The sequence below is a fragment of the Pleuronectes platessa genome, chromosome 4 (assembly GCF_947347685.1).
Source record: "Pleuronectes platessa chromosome 4, fPlePla1.1, whole genome shotgun sequence".
Classification (NCBI taxonomy): Eukaryota; Metazoa; Chordata; class Actinopteri; order Pleuronectiformes; family Pleuronectidae; genus Pleuronectes; species Pleuronectes platessa.
Genome location: NC_070629.1, coordinates 23,199,611 through 23,226,443, shown reverse-complemented (window position 1 = coordinate 23,226,443; position 26,833 = coordinate 23,199,611). Strand labels below are relative to the sequence as shown.

The 26,833-nt window shown below is 41.3% G+C and overlaps 1 protein-coding gene across 1 annotated transcript; it reads left to right on the top strand.

Annotated features, from left to right (window-relative positions):
- On the top strand, nucleotides 1–26,774 carry LOC128438998 (peroxisomal multifunctional enzyme type 2-like). Its single transcript, XM_053421800.1, is given in 26 exon segments — nucleotides 1–169; nucleotides 1,743–1,796; nucleotides 2,729–2,836; nucleotides 3,432–3,491; nucleotides 3,609–3,630; nucleotides 3,798–3,844; nucleotides 4,084–4,168; nucleotides 6,073–6,260; nucleotides 7,695–7,786; nucleotides 7,921–7,945; nucleotides 8,079–8,207; nucleotides 10,058–10,161; nucleotides 14,876–14,988; nucleotides 15,168–15,285; nucleotides 15,496–15,547; nucleotides 15,806–15,877; nucleotides 17,196–17,299; nucleotides 17,394–17,459; nucleotides 19,507–19,576; nucleotides 19,895–19,920; nucleotides 19,922–20,002; nucleotides 23,135–23,221; nucleotides 23,321–23,407; nucleotides 23,561–23,699; nucleotides 24,791–24,918; nucleotides 26,228–26,774. Coding segments are annotated over 26 exon segments (2,199 nt in total). The 5' UTR covers nucleotides 1–117; the 3' UTR covers nucleotides 26,318–26,774.
- Nucleotides 26,775–26,833: the final 59 nt, after the last annotated feature.

Here is a 26,833-nt window from a genome sequence, read left to right as displayed (position 1 = left end):
ACGCCCCCTCGGAGATGCGGAAGTTGTGGAAGTTGCTCGAGCTGTCAGCGGACTGAGTCTCTCCTGTGTCCTCTGGTTCTTCTCACACACACACAACAACAACACCGCCTCACGGGGATGTCTCTGTCTTTCGAGGGAAGAGTTGTGCTTGTCACCGGAGCCGGAGGAGGTAAAGTCACCACGCAGACACCACTGAGCGTCAGCCGGGCTGTCAGGGCTGCTAACATCTGAGTAGAACCAGGCTGGAGACGCTTTCTGACGTTAGCTAACCTGCTAATGCTAACTTGGGGAGATTTCGTGAGAGTGTCCTGCAAATTATTAAAACTTTTTTTTTTCCTGTCGCTTTTAGCAGCCCAGCAGGTAGCATCTGTAGCTTGCTGTTTGCTAACACAAAGGAAACAGCTGCAGGGGGAAACAGTCGTTTAAGTGAACACTGCAAGAATCCCCTGGAATCACTGAAACACATTTTATGGCGTTTATGTAGAAAATACACAGTTTTAATATAAGCAATAGAAAAACCTGTCCCAGCATCTGAATCTAAAGATTACAGGGAGCAGAGTGCATGTAACGCAATGCCTTTTAATCTTTTCCCAGTGCAAGTGTGTGAAAGGGCAAATCCACCCTCACAGTCGGTGGCCTGCACAAAAAACATGGGCTCACTCACCCTCAGTGTGTGTGAAACCAGCAAATGAAATGTTTTAAACACAGCTAAGAACTTCTGAAGGATCCTAAACCTTATCGTATTTCAACCCATTTGTTTTAGAACAGTGTTATTCCTGTGGTGAGATATCAGGTTGAGATTTAACAACAGTTATGTCACAGATTTCAGGTCTCCATTATATCCTGAGCACAGACAAGGACGGAAAACATCTCAACGTGTTTCATCACAAAGGAAAATTTAAAAAAAACTTCACTGGAATACTGTTTTGTTTGCCACATTAAGTCAATGCCAGCCCAGTCTGTTGCAACATAGGCACAAACTATAGATGTAACAAATAGTCTTGAAACACAGAATAAGAATCTGCTGTCACTCTCAAATGAGTTGATTATCTTGAAGCATTAAATCTTCACAGCCACTAACCTCATTAAAGACTTCACACATCTTGGTTTGTACTGTTTGAACCTTTCTGTTTTATTTTAGTTTTTTTAAAATTCGTCCTAATTTCAATAAAGGCTTTCAGATTTATGATTCACATTATATATACACTTACTGGCAGTTTTTAAAGGTTTCTGTTGCTGCCGCAGTTTTATTTCAATCATTGAAAATGATAAAAACAAACATAATAGACAAAAGTGCAACAAAACACATTGCTTTATATTGGTGTTGAAAATCTTTCAGTGCAAATTGACCATTACAAAATAGCTGTTTGAAATGCTCTTAGTTTCTTAGGATGATGATGAGCCTGTGACTCATTCACTCTTAAGCTTTGATTTCATCCTTTTTTTAATTACATGGCTGTTTCAGGGTTCACCCAGAGTCTTTAGCTTCATAGCAATTAATGTGTTAGGAGACTGTCTATTTCTATTGAAGGATATATGTCTATAAATTGTATAACAATTTTTCTGTTTAGCCTATTATTTATATAAGTCTTATGATACTAAGTTACAGTTGGAACAATGTTTTAATTCCAGGTTATGTGAGGCTGGTTTATGTGTGTTATTTATTATTCTGTGGACTCATCTCTCTCTCTCTCCTTCTCTCTCTCCTTCTCTCTCTCTCTCTCTCTCTCTCTCTCCAACAGGCCTTGGCCGAGAATATGCACTGGCTTTTGCTGAAAGAGGTGCCTCTGTAGTAGGTAAATATTTAGGGATATATTTATTATTTATATATTTAGAAAGGATTTTCATTTTGAGCCCAATATGCCTCATAATTGAAACAGTTACAATGACCATGCTGTGGTAAGTGCAGGGTGGATATTGGGTATTTAAATCAGTTTAGCTTTCATTTATCCGATCTTCAAATAAATTGCTGCTGACAGCGGCATTATTATTTTTTTCTTGTCACATGAGTAAATGACATCACATGACTCAAGTGAAAACCACAGACTGTATATAAAGATAAACAACATGTCTCCACTTCCTCCCACTACCCAGAAATGAAGCAGTTATATATACGAGTGATAATATCTTGCGTTTTTCCCAGTAGCAATCGTGGTGAGGTTCCTCCGATAGACCAATCGCTAACCAGTCTCAACGGTCAATCATGAGATCTCAGCCCCTTATCATAGCATCGAATAACCTATTTAAACTAAACTTACTGGAATTTTTTTTTACCCATGAACATGCATCAGTGTGATAAGAGCTACCTGAGCAGACAGAAACCAACTTTGACTTTTTGGTTTGGCCCATGTCCCAACAACTAACAGCCAGCATCTAGTGATCGAGAGGATTTGACTACAATCCCTGGGTCTCAGTATCAGCAGATAACCCCGGGTTATATTTCAAATATTGAAATTGGTATTGGGAGAGAAAAGTTTGATCGGTGCATCCATAGAAAAAGTGATATGTTATACCTCTGCATGGTGTCATAGAGAAATGTATATTGCATTCATTGCCACATTAATGAAGGAATGTTTTAGACTACACTCTGGCAGACGATGGCATAAATATTTGCCTATCTCAAAATAAAAGGAACTTGCCCTTGAACTCTGACAAGGAATCAGCTTAGCTATACTGTTCTCCTAACCACCCCATTATTGCTAATCTTTTTCTTCTCGCTGCATTAAAGTGAATGACCTTGGGGCCGACACTAAAGGGGGTGGAAAGAGTTCTGCAGCCGCTGATAAGGTGGTGGAGGAGATAAGAGCGAAGGGAGGAAATGCCGTGGCGAACTACGGTGAGAAGTTTGTTCTTGGCTTGTTGTTTTAAATCTTCTCTGTTACATCCTTCCTTTTTTTCATCCTTTTTCTTTATTGCCTGCCATGTAGGATTTAGCTTATGTCTTGACTCAAAACCAGTATGGATTCTTGTCCAACAGCCTCCCTGATAAAGCTCTTTGCTATTATTGGAGACAAATGTGTCTTTTTATTTTCACCTTTGTGCATCTCACAACAAAAACTGCTTTAGACTTTGACCGATGACATTAATTTGTGGATTTGTATGCGGATGTGATACAAAATTTATAATATATATGAAAAGTTGGAATACTATCTATCTGCTTTTTAACAAACAATTATGCCCAGCAATCAATAAAAATAAAAATCACATTTTAGACGTCATTGCTTAACAAATTGAGCAGGCGAGGCTGTCGGTGCTCTTATGGGTACAATCAATCTTTCTCACAAGCTTTATCTTACTCTGTAGTTCTAATATCGTTAGTGTAACATGCAAACTTTGTGTATACACCCATATGCAAACAGATCAAATGTAGCCTAGAATTAAATAATTATTTATCACTTTTTAAACTGCATTTTTCTGCTGTGCACATACAGATTCTGTAGAGGATGGAGAAAAACTGATCCAGACAGCGCTAGATGCGTTTGGAAGACTAGGTGTGTATTGTAATTGCATGGTTATAGTGTGACCATCGGAGTTAATACTTATATCATTTAAATGCTCAGTCCTCTAATTGTAATTCATTCAATCTTGTAATATCTATTTTCTTTCAGATGTTGTCGTAAACAATGCTGGGTAAGTTGTTTAATCGTTGTAATCATACTTTTCAGATTTAACCACGCCATCTGTTTTTGGAGCAGCCATTTGTTTTCAGTTGCACATATGGGCCACTGTAATCATGTAAGAGAAACCTTAAGTTTGGCACAGACACTGAAAATACTTTCCTGCCTTTCTTTGCCAAGGATCCTCCGTGACCGATCATTTGCCAGGACGAGTGATTTGGACTGGGGTAATAAAACGATTTCTGATACATTGCATTCACTCTGATGAACTGGTACCGTGTTTGGGATTATCTCATGTTATCAGAATATGAAATGTGTACTGTATACTGTATGTAGAGGACTTCATTTGTTTTTAACCTGTGTTTGTTGAAGCACAGATTTTCTGTGTGGGAGTTAAACACCCTAATATAAGCTGGATCTGATCCACAGTTTTCTAACGTGTCGTTCCTCTCACTCTCCCTTTCAGACCTGATTCAAAGAGTTCACTTGAGAGGCTCCTTCCTGGTGACTCGAGCCGCCTGGAACCACATGAAGAACCAAAAGTTTGGCAGGTAACTGGCCGAGCTTCTAACAGATATTGACTGTGCCATCTTCCTATTACGTGGGTGGAACTTGATCGGTTCAACAGAGTTACAGAATCCTGCCTCAACAGACAGATGATTGCTGGATTGTAATCAAGAAAATATCAATATGGAACGACAAGCTGTGTGGAAAGGTTTGATTCCAAATGTCAGCTGAGGTACCAAAGATTTGTATCTGCTGCATTTTAAGTGGGCTCCTGAGGATGTGCACTTGAGGTTACGATTATATAAAGCATGTCTGCCCTCACAGAATTATACACATATTCTGACTCTTACTTTAATCACTTGATATAATTTATTATATCTGGCTCCATTGGTCTCATTGTGTAAGATGACACAAAATATGCATACTAATGAAAGCCCAGGACAGCAAAATTCATATGAATATGTAAATCAGCAAAGAAAGTAGGAAATTAGTTAATTTGGTTTTGCAGCACTGTAGGTTTATCTCTGAACAATTTAAACACTATTTAAACTGATGACTCCACAAGAAGCAGCAGAGATGTCTGTGCAGGCTCGTCTCACTCTTCAAAGTAGTGCAGCTATAAAAAATTCAAATATCCAGTGGTCTGAAGTTGTAGAATTGAAAGTGTTTTGCCAGACGCCTGAGATTTTCCACCTCTGGAGAAGTCCTTTGAGTGAGAATAGAAACATTTAGTGGATCATTTGTATTGACTGTAGTCTGTGTGGATGCATGAAGATATGTATTGATAATTTGTTTAAGGCGGCATCAATCCCTAATGGAAAAGGGTGAAGCTATTACGTACTCAAACAGACATCCAATACAGATTGTTATTTAATCAACAGGGAGTTGTCAACAGGCTTTTCTAACAAAAGACATTTTCCCGAAGTGGTTAAACTATTAACATCAATGAGAGACTCATTAATGTGTTAAGTGAAAAAAAGCCTATTGAGATGTTCACGTGATCAGTTATAATCTGCAGAAGAAGGTCACACAACCCCAGGTAACATTTTCCATTCACAAGTGCACACATTCTGTTCGACATGAATAGGACAAGACACCAGTTTATAAAGATTAAAGTGACATTTGCCCCAAAAGTTACATCGAGTTCAAGAGCAGCTTGTTATAGAGTATAATAGAATACAAATGCAATTAATGCAGTTAGTTTCATATCAAAGGTTAAAAGTCAATACAAAAATACTAGAAGTAACACAATAATCCTCAGCATTATTTCAAATTTTGTAGTTTGAGTCTACATTTGCGATGCTCATTTGCACGTCTAAAATAAAAAATGTCCTGTGTTGTCACTCCAGATAAAAAGGTCATGATGCATTTAAAGGAAAAGCTATAGCAGAGAAATGAAAATACTCCTCACGAGAGAGACCAATCCTCTCATAGTTCCATTGGAGTGTACTGTACTGTATGTGTGTGCTGTATAAGGATTCCTGTCATCTGATGACCACTGGGGCAGCGTCTCTACAGTTAATGTCGCATTTGTGCTCCACCTCATTACGTTCGCTAGACTGCAGTGAACTCTGTGCACAAGAAAACCAGCAAAATGATATGCACAAGTCTGGTTTCTGCTTTGCATACATGCATTTATTTCTGCATATAGCCTGTGATCACAGTTGTTCAACTGAACTGTTTAAGTAAAATTACTGCATCTAGGTCTGTATCAGTAATAAAGTGGTGTGTGTGTGTGTGTGCGTGTGTGAGAGAGAGAGAATGGGCGAACATTACATGACTAGGTGCTTACATGTGTGCACATGGTCTGTTTATGCATGCATGAAAAGTATGTACCACTTTGTGAGATTATGTGTGTGGGGGACCGTCTGTGTCTCCCATTACTCCGTAGCAATGCCTGTCACTTTGTATTAACACTGACTTGTTCCCCGGGGTTTTCTGTGGCCAGAATCATCATGACGGCTTCAGCCGCAGGCATCTACGGTAACTTCGGCCAGGCCAACTACAGCGCGGCCAAGCTGGGCCTGCTGGGCCTGGCAAACACCTTGGCCATCGAGGGAAGCAAGTACAACATCCACTGCAACACTATTGCCCCCGTTGCAGGGTCACGACTCACAGAGACCATCATGCCCCCAGGTAGGCACAGAGATTAAACAACATGAATAATTGCATGCCGTTGGTTTGTATTATTCATACTGTGGTGTGCCGCTCGGAATTTAGGTGAACAAATTTCATGTTTTGTGGACAGGCCAAAATAGCCAAATGGATTCTAACCACAATTTTTTTTTAAGGAGCATCTGCATAATGGAATGCCCATGTAATGTTGGTTTACAAAATTTGAGGCAACGGCACTCCCGTTTGACATGCAAATTTGTCATCTAATATTCAAGAGCTGTGTTTTTTTCTGTTCAAACAGCCATGATGAAATCATGCACCCTGTAAGTGCTTTAAAAGTTTTGATGTGTCAGCACCTGATTCAAACAGACAGATCTGGCCTCCTTATTTTACTGTTAGGGTTGTGCTTTTAGATATTCACAAATAAATGCGAATGTGTACGATTGTGAAACATTATATTTCCATTTAAAAGCAAGATGGACGGTAATGGTGGAAGCATACAGTGAACTCTGTAAACGGTGTGTCGAATATAAACATTATGAAAGTAAAATCTAAAATATCAACGTGTCTCATGAGCCCATATAAATCCAGTATTTATAAATGTCTATTCACGCTCTGTGGCCGCAGCTTGTTGACGGCAGTATTGGTGACAAATTAAAGGAATGGCTTTGTTGTCCTGCAGTGCTGGCCTCGAGCAGCATCTGTCACACCACGCTGTACCAACTGTCACAGAATAGCCTTACCTTAGCAAATGACTCGATTCCACATTTCACTGACTCAGGCTTTTTAAAAAACAAACAACAAAACTCATCTTGCTTAACATTTCAGTGAGCATGGAGCATAATGCCTTTTCTTTAGTTTTTAAAATACGTATGATGTCTAATATTACATCTTTAGCAGGAAAGTATGGGCCACATGTACTAATGTTCAGGTCTTTATTTCATAAAGCAGTAATAAGGTAATAGATATCCAGAAATACTCTCTTCTTCTGTTGCAGATAAATTTGTCCAACATACAGAGACAAATGCTCACATTCACACCTTCAGTCAATTTAGATCTGCATGTCTTTAGACTGTGGGAGGAAGTCGAAGTACTTGACGAAAACTCACACTGAAAGGCGCCAGTTGAACCAGTAACCTCCTTGCTGAGAGGCAGCAGGGCTAACTGCTGCACCACTGTGCCGCCTACATAAAGTAAAATGAAGGAAAACAAATGTTATCATCTTTTAGGGAAATTTCTAAGGAATAACTGGTGACTTATAAACCATGTTTGTTAGTTCTGTAGCAGTAGGTAAACTACTTTGGGCTTGTCTGATAATCTTTGTAATTTTCCAAAAAAAGAAAATTAAACATGGTTTCATTTTGATAATATAACTACCAAGCAGAGACTTGTGATAAACGTGTGATTACAAAGAAGGATTACTTTACCACATTGAATGTATTTTCTTTTATTTAGACCTCGTGGCATCTCTGAAGTCTGAGTATGTGGCTCCCCTCGTCCTCTGGCTCTGTCATGATCAATGTAAAGAGAATGGAGGACTATTTGAGGTACGCCAGAAAAAAGCATGTTTTCTCTTTCCCTTCAGGAAGTAAAAAATTGAAAAACTATTAATAACATAATCCTACAATCCATAATAGATTTTTTTCTGTGGGTCATCTGCTCATGTCTTTTCCCTTTTCAGGTTGGTGCAGGCTGGATTGGTAAATGTGAGTACTGTGTATTTTCCCCTGCATTAAGTATTCATCTTTAATATGCGTTAGCCCCTGGTTCATCAACACTGAATATGTGTGAGTTTCTCCATGTAACATCCTCTTTCTTTGTGTGTGTCCATGTGTGCAGTGCGCTGGGAGCGTTCTCAGGGCCGCACTGTGAGACAGAAGGATCAACCCATAAATGTCGAAGCTGTCAGGGACCAGTGGGACAAAATCTGTGATTTCACAGACGCCACCAAGCCTTCATCTGTACAAGGTCAGTACAAAGTAAACACACTCACTTACACACAATAAATGACCAAAACATATACATGTACACACTTGCATTTGAATTCATATGCACATTAACATACAAACCTTGGAGTAAATGTGCTGTTATGATCTTCCTGTCATCTTATTAAAATGTAAACAAAATTACTTTTCGCTTGCTCGCTCATTTGTGTATTGTGAATGTGATAAAACCAATAAACACGTACAACTGTTGCTTGGACACCATTAAGGCTGTTTTCACACATATTTTCTCTATTTGAGTCCAAACTGAGTAACACAGCCCCCTTCCTCCTCACAACCTTGCTGCTGTGCTTTCACACTCGTTTGACTCACTCCCTGATGAATCAGAATATTTAGTCATAGCTAGACTGAACCTTCTCAGAGCCATCGTATGCATAAGTAGAAGGGCACTTGGTACAGTGCATACCTAGACATGTTTATGAGCTCTGTGTGTTTGGTTGCGTGCCTGAAGGGATGAGTGTAAGAGATGGAGTGAATGAGGTGCAGAAAGAAAAGGGAAGGTGAATAAGATGTGAGAATGAACCAGCCCGGTGTTGTTTACAACAGGTCTCATGCAAAGCAGAGGGTGGCGAATGAGTATTACTTCTCTCCACCTCCTCCATCCCTCAGATGTACATTTGGAGAAAGGGCAGCAGTGCTAACATTAACTGCACAGGGGCGGCAGTCCCACTGGGTGCAAGCTGGACTCATTAGCATGGCTTTGTTGCGCCTCCTCGTTTGTAGCTTATTACAGAGACTTGTTGCTGCCTCTCTTCTGTAACTGCTGCCACTGAGTAATGTTCATCAGAAGCTGTGGTCTTCTCAGTCTCTCTCTGCTTCTGTTCATCGTTTTCTCATCTGTCGTCACATTACGTTACATTTAGCTGACGCTTTTATCCAAGGTGACTTACAATAAGTACATTCAACCATGAGGGGACAAACCCAGAACGGCAAGAATCATTTAATCTGTTGGTAGTTTGAGATATGTACTGTTGACATGCTACAGGCTCTGTAAGTAATTATTCTAAGCTAAGCTAACTGGTGGCTCGCAGAAGCTTCATATTTAACCTAAGACTGTACGTAAAGATCGCTGAAATGAAGGCTTCCCAAAAGTGAAGCCAAAGCATCTGTATTGTACCCTTGTGGCTGGGTGCTATAAAAATGGGGGCTAATGTTATGTTTGACAGCTGAGACTCCCAATTTGTTGAGCAAGTGTATCAGCAGAACCTTAGAGCACAGTTCCATCCCCTGGTCGTTACTGCACAGGGTCTAAGATGGCAGTGTTTGCTTGCGATATTTAGGATTAATTTCTGTACAGTGGGAGCAAGTGGAGACATTTTGTCCATCCGCATATACAGTTTAAGTATTTATTCCACAACTGAAAGAGTTGAATCTTCTCATCTAAATTGAATAAGCATAATATTTGCTCCTACTTCGCCTTTTCCTCAGCTTTAGTTTAAGTAATGTGCGCCTGCTGTGAAGTAGTTCAGACTTTCACCATTGAGCGACGCCAGCCAAGCATCAGAGCTGATTATGGTTTTTAACCTCGTAACACACGATACATTTATTTCAAAATAAGAATCCACTGTTGTCTAGAATAACAAATTAACTCTTCAAGTCCTGTTAACTTTAGCAGGCTAACACAATGTAAACCTGGTTAAAGTCAGCTGATGGGGGGATCGACAATAATACACATATTTCTGTCTTCCTACATGATCTGTGGCATCAGAGATTCGCCTTCATAAGTTGTAAATGGTGAATTATTTCGATGTGACCCCAGCTTCCTGTGTTTCTGGTGCTGTTCCACTCATCTGCCATCTCCAACCTTTTGTGCAGAGTCCCTAAGCTCGATGGTGGCGGTGCTGTCTCAAGTCGAGTCGGAGGAAGGAGTCGATGCAAATCCAACAGCTGCTGTGGCCTCGACCTCTGGGATCAATCCTGTGAGTACAGTGCCATTGCCTCTATCGTCTGACAGTAGTTGGGTGGCTGTGGCTGAGGGGTAGAGCGGGTTGTTCTCTAACCATTTGGTCAGCGATTCAAGTCTTCCCCATTCCCCATATCATCTCTTGCCTGCTGTAAGCTGTAGTACCAGTTGAGAAATGTATTTGTTCTGGGCTTTTGGGAGACTTTACACACCTATTAACTTCGATCCACTGTTGAGGCTTGTTTGAACGAGTCAAATCCGTTTCTCTGGAGTTCAAGTCAGCATCAATCAGACCTGCAGCAAACACCACCTCCGCTGCTTGCTACAGTTATAAGGAAGCACATCAACTCTCAAAGGGCAAGTTCTAGTAAAAACCTGAATAAACCTGAATTAACCAGTTAGTTTGCTTTAAAGTTTAGTTTAATTTGATTTTATCCATCCATTCAATGAAGCTTATTTTGGTCCAAATTACTTTAATTGTATTCATTATTTCATGAGGCATTTTTATAACACCCTGCTTGGTTGGACTAATGAAAATGTTAATAAATAATTATAGGCCATTGCAGCTCTCCTGGTTTCATATCATGCGTTAACACTTGGTCTCATATGATTATGAAAGAGGTATCAAAAGTCTTCCTTGTTGTAAACCCTGCACAAACCCTAATGTGAATACTAGACTTGAAATGTTTGGTCCCTGCACTTTAAAACTTAATTTCCACCACCACTATTATTATCAAGGCCCTCAGTGTTGAACTCACCCTCATTTGCTCTCACTCCTTTAAAGGCCGCGGTGGTGTTTGTATCGGTTGGCTGATAATGACTTGTGCGGAGCTGTAACCTCTGACTGTTTGCTAACATGGCAGCCCATGACTCTTTTAATACCACCACACTGTCACAGACCATAATAACCCTCCCGACAAAGCCCCTGCAACGGACGCAAGTACTTTGATTTGTGCTGTAAATATGAGATGGTGATGCACCAGACAAGTGCCGACTCACATTAGCTTTTAAAGTGCTACGTATAAAAGATGTTGGAGCACAATGGTGCTGCAATGGCTCCCTGGATGGATGCTTCTTCATTTCACCGTGTTCCCTGTCACTGACGCACAGAAAGGGAACTGGTTATAGCTCACACATGGCTGAGTTGCTTGAATACAATTATAAATGCATAAGAGCGAGTAATTATCCACAGAAACAGCCACCCACTTTCTGTGAAGACGACCGCACATATGCCTAATGTGTATCTGTAATAGTAATAGTCCTCAAATGTCCTTTTATGTTTTCAATTCCCTAAATATTTACAAACTGTTGTCCTGAATCACCACATTAAAAAAATAGCCGGCTGATTAAACTCAGACCACACTCGTTAAAGTTTAATGAATGATGGTTTAATCTGAGTCAATATACGCACTCGACCAATCATGAGTCAATCTCAGCTGTCAACCATGATGTTTCACTCCGATTTTATAGTTTAATTAAAACCAAATTAGCTCGAAAAATTAACACAGAAATTAAAACTGTGTGTGAACTAAAATATTATGAACAATCATTGACTAACCACTAACATAGAGGAGGCTGGATTTATGATACCGATACTGCAGCCAGCCACCAGGTTAGGAATGAATAATACTTATATAAGTAAATGTTATTTAATATTAGCACACATCTTTAGGTCTATGTAGAGCCGACATGTATGTGTGTTAGTCTTTTCTAAAACAGGTATGTGACTCTTTTGCAAGAAATCTTTTTATTTTACACCCAGTGAGGCGTTAACAGATCTCACTGACCTGCTTCAGTAGTATCATGGCTCAGTCCTTAAAATGTTAAGTGATTTTCAGTCATACAGTTCACCATCCTCTCCACTGGGACTGTGTGTGTCTGTGTGTGTGTGTGTGTCTGTGTGTGTATCTGTGTGTTTTTATCTGGACTGGAGATTTGGAACAGCGCCACAATGTAGCCTCAAGACAAACATCAATGTGTCCTCGCCTGACTTAGCTCTGTGTGGCGCTTTGCTGTGTTTGCATTTATTTCACGCAGCTCTCTCGCTGCACAGAGGTTGAACAATCCTTAAAACAAAAACAGTTTTTAAACACAAGTGTTGATTTTACTGTTTGATTGTTTGAAGGTTTGCAGTTTGCAAAATGATCCTTTTCTTTGTAACTCGACACAGTTGGAAAGCATCAATAACTGTAGCCTTCAAATGATCATCCAGTTGAATGAACATTTCTCTAAAACTGTTAAAACTAAAAGTGAACATTATAACCTCTGTATTAATTTAACTATTGCTCATGGTTTTTGACCTCAGAGGTCGTGTTATGCAGAGCATGAATCACATTGTGTGGAATCACATTTTATTTATAACAATAGCTCAACATAGTGGTGGATTATATGACAATTGACAAATGAATAACTGTCGGACTACAATGAATCTAATGATGATAGATGTGTCTGTTTGGTTTGTGCTGTGTGGGATATTTGAGTAGGAAATATCTATAAGTAATTTATCAGATTCAATGACGCTGCTTGACATGGAGGCTTTAACTGGAATGTGCCCTGTCATCCCTTCATAACAATATTTATTTTTAAGTTTTATATGACATTATAGGCATCTTGTGCTCTTTATGAATTTGATCAGAATTTTAGGGGCACCATCAGGTTTATTTTCTTCTTTTTACTATAAAGTTTGTATAGTCTGCTCTCATCGAGGTGTGTGTAAAGACGAAGAGATATAATCAAAGACAAATGAACATGAATGTCATAGAAATTGTACAGAAATGATTTGTGCTGGTTGCTTTAGATTGAGTGGGAGTTAAGATGGAATTTCATGATCAGTCGGAGTCTTGACTTCTCAGCAGATTCTGTCAGAGGATTGTAGGTTGGGAAAAATCCGGGTTTTAAAACATTTACAAAACATTGACAGGCTCATGAGCTTTAAAAGGCGTTTAGGTTTTGTGTCGTTACCAGTGTTGCCATAGTTACTTTGAAAAAGTAACTTAGTTACTTTACAAGTTACTTGATTTTAAAAGTAACTAAGTTAGATTACAAGTTACTTGATTTTAAAAGTTACTAAGTTAGATTACAAGTTACTTTATTAGTTACATTCAGCAGCTGCCGACAACACCCCCGCCGCCTCAACATAAAAATGACAACCGGTTTGGCCAACACTAACTTTATTAGACACCGCCCGAGCCCCCCCCCCCGCGCGAACGGAGGGTTCCCCTAACGGGCGCTGTAGCTGAGGAGATCCGCGAGAAGAGCCCGACACACGTCCAGAGTCGCTGTCGCCGACCGTCGTACCCGGTCCCCTCCAACCGGTCCCCGCCTTCCGCAGCGCCGACGGACACCGCCCCGCGGCATACTATAAAGAAAGCCCCCGCACCGCGGACGAGCACCTCCCCCCCTAAAAAAACGTCGAGGAGTGCCGCATACCGAGCCTCCGGCGGCGTGGAGAGGAGGGCGACGGGGCGACTGCTCCCCCAGCCGCAGGACGTGCCCAGCGGGCTAACCACAAATACCGAAATAGTAACGGAAAGTGACTTGGACAAGTAACTTTAATCTGATTACTGGTTTGGAAATAGTAACGCGTTAGATTACTCGTTACTGAAAAAAGTGGTCAGATTAGAGTAACGCGTTACTAAGTAGCGCGTTACCGGCATCACTGGTCGTTACTGATTGATAACTACGATGTTCTGTTAAGATGTCTGAGCGAGCATCGATCGAACGTGTAATGCCCAATTTCTGGCCTCTCCGTCTTGGCCACAAGTCAATTTCAGGGTTTGCCTTAAAAATATGCTGATCACTCACAAAGCTCTGCCTGCTCTGCTCAGGGGAACGTTTCTGAACTGCAGATTCCTCTCAACTCTGTAGCTGCACGGATTCTGATGTTTTATTCCTAAGATGCTTTCTCAAAATATCTTCTAAGATTCAAAAATTCGGATGTATTTTATCAGTTGTATGCTATTAACCCTGCATGGAAAGGGTTCTTCCAATGTTTAATGAGATTGCTAGTGTTTTAATTAGATACAAATTGTGCCAGCCCTCGAAACTGAGGTCACAGGGGACAGTTGGCTGCTTTTCTGCTGCTGGGACTTTGAAATATTGTCAAAATGCTGACACCTTTGCAAAAGCTCTAGCTAATTCCACACTACCAGAAGTCACTGCTTTTATCCTGCTCAAAAACCAGTACTTGCCAGTGGCAGTACCAGTGCAATGAAACTGCTAATAGCTGTGATATCTGGGAAAATAAAATTGCAGTTTCATCTCGTTTAAACGAATATACTTAAAAGATGTGATATCTAATCCTAACATAGATTTGCGTACTGACTAATGTCCGACCCGGCATTTATCGTATCAGAAGCATTTGTGATGCTGGTATCAGAAAATCTCTAATTAGGGTTTGGCTTGACTTGAAAAATGTCTAGGTTCTGTTTAACTGGTGCTTCCCAGTCTTCACTCTCACTGTATCTGTAATGTTTATTAAATCATTTGTATGCAGAGGTTGCGCTGTCAAGCTAATCCACCATGAGGTGAACCTTATTACTTTTCTGCAACCCCTTAAAATTGCACATTAATTTTCTCTGTCTAAATTAAAGGATAACTTTCTAATGTCCTGCTCTCAAAGTCAACACTAAAATCCTCCCCCTCCCCTCCCCTCTTCCTCCCTCCCCTCCCCTCCCCTACCCTCTGCTCTTCCTCCCCCTCTTCTTCCTCTCCTCTTCCTCTCCTCTCAGGCAATGGCAGTGGGACAGAAAATGGAGGCGACCACGTTCAGCTTCAACCACACTCAGTGTATCCTCTACGCACTGGGGGTTGGCATGTCGACCAAGGACCCAGACCATCTTAGGTGTGTATTGAAGTGTGTGTGTGCTAATGAGTGTAACAGCCTCATGGGGCCTGACAAGTCAACGATATGATAACACTAAAAAACACTATCCAGGCTTTCAAACACAGGCCGTGTGCGTCCATCTGTGAATATGAACTATTCCTATAAAGGTGGGATTTTTCACTAACACTCTCATGTAGGTTCCTGTATGAAGGCGATCCTGACTTTAGCTGCCTGCCCACCTTCGGGGTCATTCCCTCCCAGGCAGCCATGATGAATCTGGCCTCAATCCCTGGACTCAACATAGATTTCACACAGGTTAGAAAACACATGCATTATTCAGAATGCTCTGAAATGTCTGTTTGTGTATGTGTGTGACATTTGTATTTGTATATTAACATTTGCATATTCCATATGGCACATTCCATGCACTCTTTAACAATTGTAATGCACATACTTCTCATGCTAATGAGGCTTCTAGACTGTGGAGTGATTATACATCACATCTGTTCTGATGTTTTGCATCAGGTTCTGCATGGAGAACAGTATCTGGAGCTTTACAAACCTCTGCCAACATCAGGTATTTCTTTCTATGCTCGTTATCTGCATGCAATTTAATGTAGATTTTACATCATAATGAAATCTATGTTAGAGCATCAATAAGTCATTTTACTCAGATTATTGTCACTAAACATGATTTTGACTTGAAACCTTTCTAGTTCTGTGAGGCAGTAATTTCATCAAGTGTAGAGCTAGTTTACTGATGTAAGAACATGCAAGATTAATTTATGAGACATAGTTTAAGTGGAAGTAACTGGGTGCAACATATATTTTTTAGGTGAACTAACCTCTCAGGCGACGATAGCAGACGTGATGGACAAAGGCTCCGGAGCCCTCCTCCTCCTGGACGGTGAGTTTCTCTGCGTTTTAGCGGACAGAACTTTTATCGTGTTGCATAATCATTTCAAATTCATTTGTTTTCATCACTTTAGTGTGTCTTCCTGAAAGTTGCCTCTCAGGCTGAGTTAATGAAAATGAATTTACAGTCTGCGTCTGCAGGGGATGGAAATAATGGAATAAGAAGGGGCCCATATTTCTATTGGACATTTCCATAGAGATGGATGATATTAAAACCACTCGGATCTATAATTAATCCGACTTAAAACAAATAACATGGGACCTGACGCTCCCCCTGAGGAGGTAAAATCAAATCTATGTAATTTCTTGACACACACCAAACCAGTCAGCGTCTGCGATCCTCCCAGAGTAAAGACTTTCCCTGGATATTTCCTGGCACATCAAAGTGACACTGTGCAGACGCATGCATTCCTGCTGATAGTCTATTCACTGTCCACCCTCATGTGGCTGTTTCCTCCTGCTCTCAGTTCACTGTAAATGTGCTGTGAGGCTGAGGCACGTGTTCTCCTCACTCCTCCGTGTGATTGCAAGGGAAAGTCAGAATTACTGATTATTTAAAGGACTTTTTTATCTGTTAAGTCAACATCCCCTGTACTTATAGAGTAAGAGGAAATTCTCAAACTCAATGAAAATCAGATACAATTAGCATAACTCAAATATTTAATGGCAGAATTGAACTACTTAAAGTTCAGTTTCACAGTTTTCACCAATACATCAACGTTTTCCTCTTCTATCCTTTGGCTAAACAAATGCTTCCCTTCCTCCTAAAACAGATTCAGAATCAGTATTAGCTACAGGCAGTCCTTCTCTTCGCTGGCCTTCGCTGGCTATTGATCATTATTGAAGCCCGAAGCCTGAAGCTGGTTGCGTTAGCTCGGATGCATGCGAGTCCTCAAGCCTGTGATCAAGATACCAAGAAACAAGAACGCCTCTCATCTCATTGTGTCTATTAAAGAAGGAACAAAACTATTAAAAAATACTTATTTACTTTGGAAATCAGGGAATGATTTAGGATCACTTTACTATATTTCATATAATGCAATTTTATGTAATTTCAATTTTTTGTTGCAACGTCAATATTCTGATCACACATTAGTGCTGCAGTAAATATATGAATACAAAATAATGAACCACTTTCAAAGGCCACTTTGCTGACAAATGAGTTATTTTACCTTTTATGTGTTTTTACTGGTTGTTGAATATTCTTTAAAGAAATTTTCCACTGTTACTTGCTACTGTTACACAAGCGGAGGCTCTGAATCCTTCTGTCAAAGTCTGAGTCTGAACTCCACCGTTGTGCTGATTTGCAGTGAACACCTACAGCGACGGGGAGCTGCTGTGCTTCAACCAGTTTTCAGTGTTCGTGGTCGGAGCCGGAGGCTTCGGAGGGAAGAGAAACTCCGACAAAGCTAAAGTAAAAATTCACTTTACTGCTGAAAATCGAATCTAATGAAAATAAGACATCGTAAATAAAACGTTGCCTCTTAATGTTTGTGTGTTTTGTCCAGGTTGCTGTGTCACCACCTCAGCGGGCACCAGATGCTGTGGTGATTGATTCCACCACCAGAGACCAAGTGAGTGTCTGTGTGGGTTTTAGTTGCAGAATACAGTGCCTTGCATAAGTATTCACCCCCCTTGGACTTTTTCCCATTATGTACTGTTACTAACTGGAATTCAAATAGACTTAAATAAACTTTTTCCCATTTGATCAACAAAACATGCATAGTACTTTGGAGGTGCAAAATAAATTTTAATGTGACACAAACAATAATGAGAACAAAAATGTTGACATCTGTTGGGTGCATAAGTATTCACCCCCCTGTGTCAATACTTGGTAGAACCCCCTTTCGCTGCAATTACAGCTGCAAGTCTTTTGGGGTATGTCTCTACCAGCTTTGCACATCTAGAGATGGAAAGGTTTGTCCATTCTTCTTGGCAAAAAAGATGAAGCTCAGTCAGATTGGATGGAGACCGTCTGTGAACCGCAATCTTCAAGTCTTGCCTTAGATTCTCTATTGGATTGAGGTCTGGGCTTTGACTGGGCCATTTTAAGACATTAAGATTCTTTAATCCAAACCATTCCTTTGTAGCTCTGGCTGTATGTTTAGGGTCATTGTCCTGCTGGAAGATGAACCTCCGCCCCAGTCTCAAGTCTTTTGCAGACTGCATCAGATTTTCTTCAAGGATTTCCCTGTATTTGGCTCCATCCATCTTTCCCTCTATTCTGACCAGTTTCCCTGTACCTGCTGAAGAGAAGCATCCCCACAGCATGATGCTACCACCACCATGTTTCACTGTTGGGATGGTGTGCTCAGGGTGATGGGCAGTGTTGGGTTTTTCGCCACACATAGCGTTTTGCATTGAGGCCAAAAAGTTCAATTTTGGTCTCATCTGACCAGAGCACCTTCTTCCACATGTTTGCTGTGTCTCCCACATGGCTTCTGGCAAACTCCAAACGGGATTTTTTATGGATCCCTTTCAACAATGGCTTTCTTCTTGCCACTCTTCCATAAAGGCCAGATTTGTGGAGTAGACGACTAATAGTTGTCCTGTGGACAGATTCTCCCACATCAGCTGTGGATCTCTGCAACTCCTCCAGAGTAACCATGGGCCTCCTGGTTGCTTCTCTGATTAATTTTCTCCTTGTCCGACTCTTCAGTTTGGGTGGACGGCCTCCTCTTGGTAGGTTTGCGGTTGTGCCATATTCTTTCCATTTTCTTATGATGGATTTTATGGTGCTCAGAGAGATGTTCAAAGCTCTGGATATTTTTTTATAACCTAACCCTGCTTCATATTTCTCCACAACTTTATCCCTGACCTGTTTGGTGAGCTCCTTGGTCTTCATGATGCTGTTTGTTCAGTAATGATCTCCAACAAACTCTGAGTCCGTCACAGAACAGGTGTATTTATACTGAGATTAAATTGCAGACAGGTGGACCCTATTTACTAATTATGTGACTTGCAAATGTGACTTGTGAATGCAATTGGTCGCACCAGATCTTTGTGAGGGGTTTCACAGTAAAGGGGGTGAATACATATGCACTCAACACTTTTCAGATTTTTATTTGTAAATAATTGTGAAAACCATGTAATATTTCCCCCCACTTCCAAATGATGCACTATTTTGTGTTGGTCCATTACATGAACTCACGATGAAATACATTTTAATCTGTGGTTATACCATGACAAAATGTAGAAAAGTCCAAAGGGGGTGAATACTTATGCAAGGCACTGTAAATCAGCCGCATTGATAAAACGTGGGTGGAAACAGAACGTATTGTTTTTTACCTCTGTAATAACCTTAAAGATTTAGACAAAATGCGATGGCAGAGCAAAACGTTGAACAAGGTTTTCATACAGCCAGACTTAAAAAAAAAAAAAAAAAAAACAGAATGCTGACAGCGTGTGTGCAGCAGAATAAAAAACAGAACGGGAGAATAAAGAAGAAACCCAAATCCCCTGAGCGATTTAAATGACTGTATCACTTCAAAGCTATTCTTATTTTAGGTGTCTCTTCTGTTGCCTTGATGATAATTTAATTTCATACCACATTTGTGTATGAAAAGTTCAGGGGTTTATGAATTAGATATAGATTAATGTGCGTTTCCCCTGCGGTGCCAGGCCGCCTTGTACCGGCTGAGTGGCGACTTGAACCCTCTTCACATCGAGCCCAGCTTTGCTGCCATGGGAGGTGAGTGTGGGCACATCTGTTGGGGCTTCATGTGTCTTTTTCATAAATGTATATAAAATGTAAATCTTCATTAAAATGTCTACAAATTGGAAAGTTATGTATTTTGTGGATTTGTGTACTTACATTTAAACCCAGAGAAATCCACACTTTCATTTAAAGTAACACAACATTCAATTTGGGCTGACAGCATCAAACTTTTGTTACTGTTTTGATTTGAGGGACGTTAATTCATCTTGATCCAGAATAAATCTCTGTGACGTGTTTGGATTTCGTTTACACTCATACGTTCTGTATTTAAAGCTGCTGCTCTCTGTTCAGGCTTCAAGGCTCCCATCCTTCATGGCTTTGTGCTCATTTGGCTTCGCTGCGAGACACGTCCTCAAGCACTTTGCCGACAATGACCCGTCCAGATTCAAGGCTATCAAGGTGAGTCAGCTACGGGGGCGGGTGGCTCATTCAGGAACCACGTGTACGAGCAGGTTTGATTTTAAACTTAATATGTGTTTTAGCCTTGACAAGCTGAAAAGCCGTCTCTGGGGACTTTATCCATGTTGTATTCCAGGTTAACGTCCTCAGTTGCACCAACCCGTGCACATAATAAGTCTTCGTCCTTGCACAGCATCAGGTGTGCAGGAGAAAGAACTGGTTTCCTGAACACTCTCAACTCTTGTGAATTTAGGGGAAATTAAGTTTGAGGGAAGCAACCTTCACTGCCCACTGTATGATATCCTCCTGTCATTTCCCAGACTGTTACAGCCATTTATTTTTGACAAGATGTTTCATATTAAAGATTTGATGGTTCAACAACCGACACTGTTACAGAAACTGAACAGTCACGTTTCCTCGATGGTAACATTCTAATGAATTAACACACAAATAGGAGGCAAATAACCAATGAATAACAAATGTGTGGCCTTTACTGGGAGTTTTTTAACCCGGGCCCTACATTTATACATGTGGTTGTTTGATTGAATGGTGTGAACAACCTTTGGAATCGGTCCAGTTGGTAGAATCCACCTCCAGCCAGGACACGACGGCAGGGGCTCCACCTTATGGGGCAACTGTGACAGTCCCCACAATGAAGTTCCATTCATCTACACATCTATAAACACCTGGTCCAGGTTGATGAATACCAGATTTACCCGTCAAGAGAATTTAATGAATCCAACTCTCTCTCTATACGGCCAGAGTTCAAAGAATAAAAATAACAGAGCATTAGAGTAAGAATGAAAAAGTGTGCTTGCATGACCCCAATTGACATCTTCAATTTTAAGCTTTTTAATTTTTAATTAGAAACAATCTTTTGGAACGTGGTCGCTTCACAGAGTTTTAATCTATCAGGGTTTAATACTTGATAAACTACTTAGTGTTATGGAAGTTTTCTGGAAGCTGGTGAAAGGAGAACTCAGGCAGCAGCTGGTGATTTGAATGTAGACTTGATGCAACAGGGAGACCAGGAGGTGGAACAATGTTCAAATCAGAGCTCCAGAGATGAAACCAGAGCTTGGTACTGGTGTCTGAAACCAGTCTGGACTCTGGTTCAATAACCACAACACGGTCATGTTCATCATTTTCATCGATCATAGGAAGAAGAGTATGTGGGTTCAGATGTGGGGAGCGATTAGATTAGGTGGGGTCTTGAGGATGATCATTCAATATCCAGATTGACAAGCGGCTGCAGTTTGCTGAGTGGCAGAAAGGTTCAAAATATGCAAAACTGAATGGGAAACACAAACCAAACTTTGAACATTTATCCATCAGCATTCATCAGGAACATGTTATCACTGATCTTTGTGGAACAGAATCAGACTTTATCTGCTCTAGTTTCTTTAATCTCACTCATAACTTGTTTTAATTTCCACCGTCAGTCCACTCACACACGATCACAGTTAAAGACTCAACATTCTGAAAGTCTCTCTTTTTATCTGCCTTTGACTCCAGCTGGCATTCTGGAGGAAAACACAGCTTCAGACCACGCCCCTTGTTTATCTCCAGTGGACTGATTTTAGTTCCTTGACACTGTTGCTCTGCTTCCCGATTTGCCTTCTTTTATTTTATAAACCCATTTTTTACAGTTTAGTTGTAACCTCGGCTGTGGACTGATTGTTTCCCTTGTTAACATCTTCACATCAAAAAGCACAAACATTCACTTAAATGCTCATTACACACTGCTGCAGCATCAGGGCTTCCACAGCCACATTATGCTTTACTAAATCAGTGGTGGCAAACTTTAAGGATTTTGAACAAAAACTCAGAAAGTATTTTGCCTTGTGGAACCATCCTTAAAAACATCGGTGCCTCGACTCTGGGATCAGAAATCCGAGCGGAGCCTCCTCTTTTCCCAGAGGACACAGAGAAGATAATCCCTGTTATTGATTCAAACGTAACAGGCCTCTTCACACTACTTCAAAAACGTCTTTTCTATAGTTTATAACTGGATCCCTCTGTGTCGAGTGCAGCTGGAAGCCGCCCCGGGAAACATCCCCTCTCTTTGGGGTTCAGCAGACACACCACAGACTTTTTCTAATCGTTCCCGACGGACTCAGGCTCAACGCCAAACTCCAGCTTACACCAAAGTCAGGGTGGGACCAGGTGGAGGCTACAGAATACTCCAGTGCCGGGCACGACCCCCAGTAGCCCCAGAAACCAACCGACCACTGGTAAACAGATTTACCACTGACTCAGCACACTACTACAGTGCAACATGACATTATAAATATACATAATCCAATTTCCACTTCAGCTCAGTTCGCTTCCTTCATTTCTACTCATTCAGTTTTGATTCAGATAGATCAAGTTGGGTTTGAGCCTCGTTGGGCAGAAGAGACGACAGACATCTCTCCTGCACTCACACACTGGCCTTCAATGGTTTTGTTTTCCAGTCAAAATAGCAGAAATGTTCTTGTCTTTCTTATGATCCCATCACAGTAAGGAAAATCAAAAGAATAACTTTAAATTTGCAACTTACCGATTCCTTGCTGGGTTGAGATCCTGTTCGTGACACCACTTTGTTCTGGAAGTTTTCTGGAAGGTTTGAATGTCGACTTGATGCATCAAAGAAACTCTCCCACAGCGTCCCAGTGTCTCTCCCTCCACTGGCATCACCCATTCTAACAACACATCCATGAATGACTCTCACTGCTCTCACTCTCTATGTAACATGTAGGTGTTTGCATCCTATTGGACAGTTCAGCCTAAATCATGCTTTCCTAAATCACACAGTGTCCTTACGTCTTGCCACTGGTGTCATACGTTAAAGAGTTGGTGAGAGTTGAAGTTGGTGTCTCTCTGTCTGGAGCATCTGAGTTAGATACGAGTCCCTCAACGTAGACACTACAATGTGATGCTGGTCTTTATCTATAACCTGACCTTGGGTGCTGCTGAGAGAGAGGAGGGAGTGTGTGTGGACAGGCTCTACTCTCCTGTACAGATATAGTGTAAAATACAATATACATAATGTATATACAGTGGCATATACAGTGTGAGGATGTCAAGTTGAATTTGATGAAACCCTTTTAATTAGAGATGCCGTTGACTCCTCTGTCTTGTGTCTCTCAGGTTCGCTTTGTGAAGCCGGTGCTGCCGGGTCAGTCTCTGCAGACCGAGATGTGGAAGGAAGGCAACAGGATTCACATCCAGTGCAAAGTCAGTGTTGGATTCAAACCATTAAAACAGATGAAGTGAGTCAGAATGTGAGTGTCCCCCCTCCTGACGTCCTGACCCCTCCTCTTCTCTCCGGTGCAGGTGAAGGAGACTGACGCTGTCGTGTTGTCAGGAGCTTACGTGGATTTACACCCTGCGTCAGAGGCGTCTCCAGAAAGTCTCAGTCAAGCAAGTTCATCAACAATCCTTCACTTTCCTCTGATCAGATTCTGTCGATCGCTCTGAGCCTCCCTCGCTTTTCTTCGGATAATTGAGACAAGCTCCTGTTGAAGCATCGAATCGAGTGTGTGTGTGTGTGTGTGTGTGTGTGGCTCCACGCAGGGAGCAGGACTTCAGAGCGAGCTGGTGTTTGCAGAGATCGGACGTCGTGTGAAGGACCTCGGCTCCGAGCTGGTGAAGAAGGTGAACGCTGTGTTCGGCTGGGAGATCACTAAAGACGGAAAGACCACCGCACAGTGGAGTAAGTGCTGCACAAACACAATGAACACGCATTCTGGGTCTTTGTTGTACAAGGAAAAATACAACAATCCCACGATACAGATGTGCTGCTACTACTGGGTCAAAGTCTGTTTCACGTTCGGGATGTGGGTATCTCTGTAACATAAACACAGAGGGATCATTTTAACAGGAACAGAGCTGAATAGAAACAGATGTAAGAAAAGGAAGAACAAATAGGTGTTGGTGATATATCGAATGAACTCGATGAGTCTTTTCCAGATTGATTCTCTGTGAGGCTTCTCCTTCTCATCTTCAATACGGGGAAATAAAAGTCATTCCTGGACTTAGATATGAATATCTAACGTTCTTGTCCCATGTCTTAAATTTTATTCAGTATGGACCTTAAAAAGTTCTCAATTTATGTCTTAAATTTAACTTTTTGAAAGCCTGAAACACTCTCATGCGAACTTGAATGATCTCCATTTTACATATGTGACTTCCAGAATAGTGTTTAGCTGATTTATTGCTGAATTAAGGGGCAGCATCATGAAACCGAAAATATAAAACCGTAGGAACAGAAATAGAGCGACTAGGAGCCCTGAGGGACTTTGTGGTACGTCAGGATTAAGAGCATTTATCATGTCCATTTCATATACATGTGATAATTCAGTACTTTACTCTCGGAAGCATGTTTCTTAGCCAAGAGGGGGGGGGATGTTCTATATATGCTCACATGAATGAATCTCTGTGTCCCCAACCCCGACTGCAAATTCAAATTTCCACACAGGCAACTCACTGAGAGAGTCAGGAGGCTGGAGGTGTTACTGATCTATTATAGAATCAGTCAGAAAACGTGATCTGCTCCGACACTGGCTCGTGATGCTGAATTGAGTGTGAGCTGCAAAGTCGACAAGAGAATGTGACCCAGAATGACCTTGAGCTAACGAGCCGGCAAACAAACCCTGAAAACTCGGAGAAAATCCGAGCTAATGACCGAATAATAAATCCAGAGCCGGAGTGGGACGTGGAGGCGAGGGGGCCGCGGCCCGGCCGACCCGGGGAGAGTGAAGCTCGGTCAGCTGATTGTGATTTAACATCATCTCTCTCCTGTAGCCATCGATCTGAAGAACGGCAGCGGCTGCGTGCACGAGGGTCCGTTCAGCGGGAAGACGGACGTGACCATCACCGTGTCCGACGAGGACTTCATGGAGGTGGTGCAGGGGAAGCTCAACCCTCAGAAGGTGAGAGACAGGAAGCTGCTGCGTGTTGGTGTGTATCCACGTGAATCAGAAACACTGTATTGATCACTGCGGGAAATTGGGTTTCAATACATTTGCGTACAGACCTAGAATTAATATAAATATGTAATATATACATAAGAATAGGAGGTATGTAAAGATATGTGCATTATACTGCAATAAGAAACAACAACAAATGTAAATGTGTAAAATACAATATTTACATAAATATATTTCACCGTCCAGCCGCTACACGCTCGGCCAACTGCGAGTCAGTTCCGCTGTCAATCATGTTGCCCCCCCCAAAACTACCTGAAAACAAATCATCAAATAACTAATTAAAACCAAACTTATAATAATAACACTTATTACACCAGTGTGATCAGAACTACAGAAACTGTCTCAGACAAAAAGGTATTAAACGTGAATTTAAGCCGACATGTCGTCCATCTTTATAAAGTCTATCTATCTAAATCCTGCTTGATATTCATTTTTCTTTAAATCTCACATGTGGCATTTTAAAGAAAGTTTAAAAAACAGGCGCAGAAAAGGGCCCCGAGGTAACAAGTAGTTTAAAAACCAAATGTCATCTTTTACAAACCCTCTCGTCTGCTCCTCATATTAAACTTGTTCATTTTAATTAAAGCGAAAGTGTCTTTTGAAAAAGTCTCTTGAGATCTGAGACGACTCCTCGTTGATCTCGTCACGTCACAGAATCAAAGGGACGGCAGCCGAGTTCACAGAGCGCTCAGTGGGGATCAACCCCCGCTGCTTGTTAGGTCTGTAGCATCTCATCTGTCACAGGAAGTGGCCGTCACTGTACAGAACCTATCTGCCGGCTGGAGCCCTTGATATCGATCTGAGGCGTGGGTGTGTGTCAGTGTGTGTGTGTGTGTGTGTGGTTTGTGTGTGTGTGGTGCAGATCCCTCAGGCCGGGTCTTTCCCAGCGGCTCTGTCGATGAAAGATTAGTTGCTGGAGTTGAAAGGGACGCAGGGTCGTCGTCGTAGCCACGCCGGGTTGATTGATTTTTTAAACTGGGAACCACAGAGCTCATCCTCACTGGTTCAGCTCGTCGTTAAAGAGACGTTACCGCTCAGCTGTGAACCAACAGCATTTCATTTTTCAGCTGCCAGAGCAACAATGGCCGAGCTATTCCCTCCTTGCCGGAGTCCAGGCTCGCTGCTGTTCGGTTTGTGTGAAGTCTGAGCCGCAGGCGCTCTGGCTTCCTTCACCCGGTGCACTTAATGTTAACAGACAGACGAGCGGAGACCTTGTGAGGAATCAAGTGTGTGTGTTTGTTGTGTTCGCCAGGCGTTCTTCTCTGGCAGGCTGAAGGTGAGAGGGAACATCATGCTGAGTCAGAAGCTGGAGGTCATCCTGAAGGACCACGCCAAGCTGTGAGCCGGACCAGCGCTCCCCTCCGTCTGCTTCTCCGGTCCGGGGTGAACTTCCAGGATTTGACCCAGTTTGATTCCTCCTCACTAAAATCAACAAACTGACAGGAAATGTGATTGACAATAGCTCCGTATCACTGTTAATGTCTCTGTTGGTCAGAATAGGATTTATTCTTGTATTAATATGAACCTTCTGCTTCAGTGAGGAACCAGGATCTTGCCGTTTCATAAGTTAAATGTTCTGAGTGAAGTGATAACGATTAAAATCTAAACTAATCATAATTCAACACAGGGATATTTCATGACTAATTCATCTTTGTCCCTTAAACACTTTCATGTAACTGATACTGTAACAACTGAAAGTTTGAAATGTAAAATAATATGTATAATAATTTTCACTTGTCAGATGATTTCAATGCACCTGTAATATTGCTCTTTTTGAAAATAAACTAATTCAGAACTGATTTCTGTATGAATCATAAATGATCCTTTTGAAATAATGTATAAAATGTTTAAATGTTCA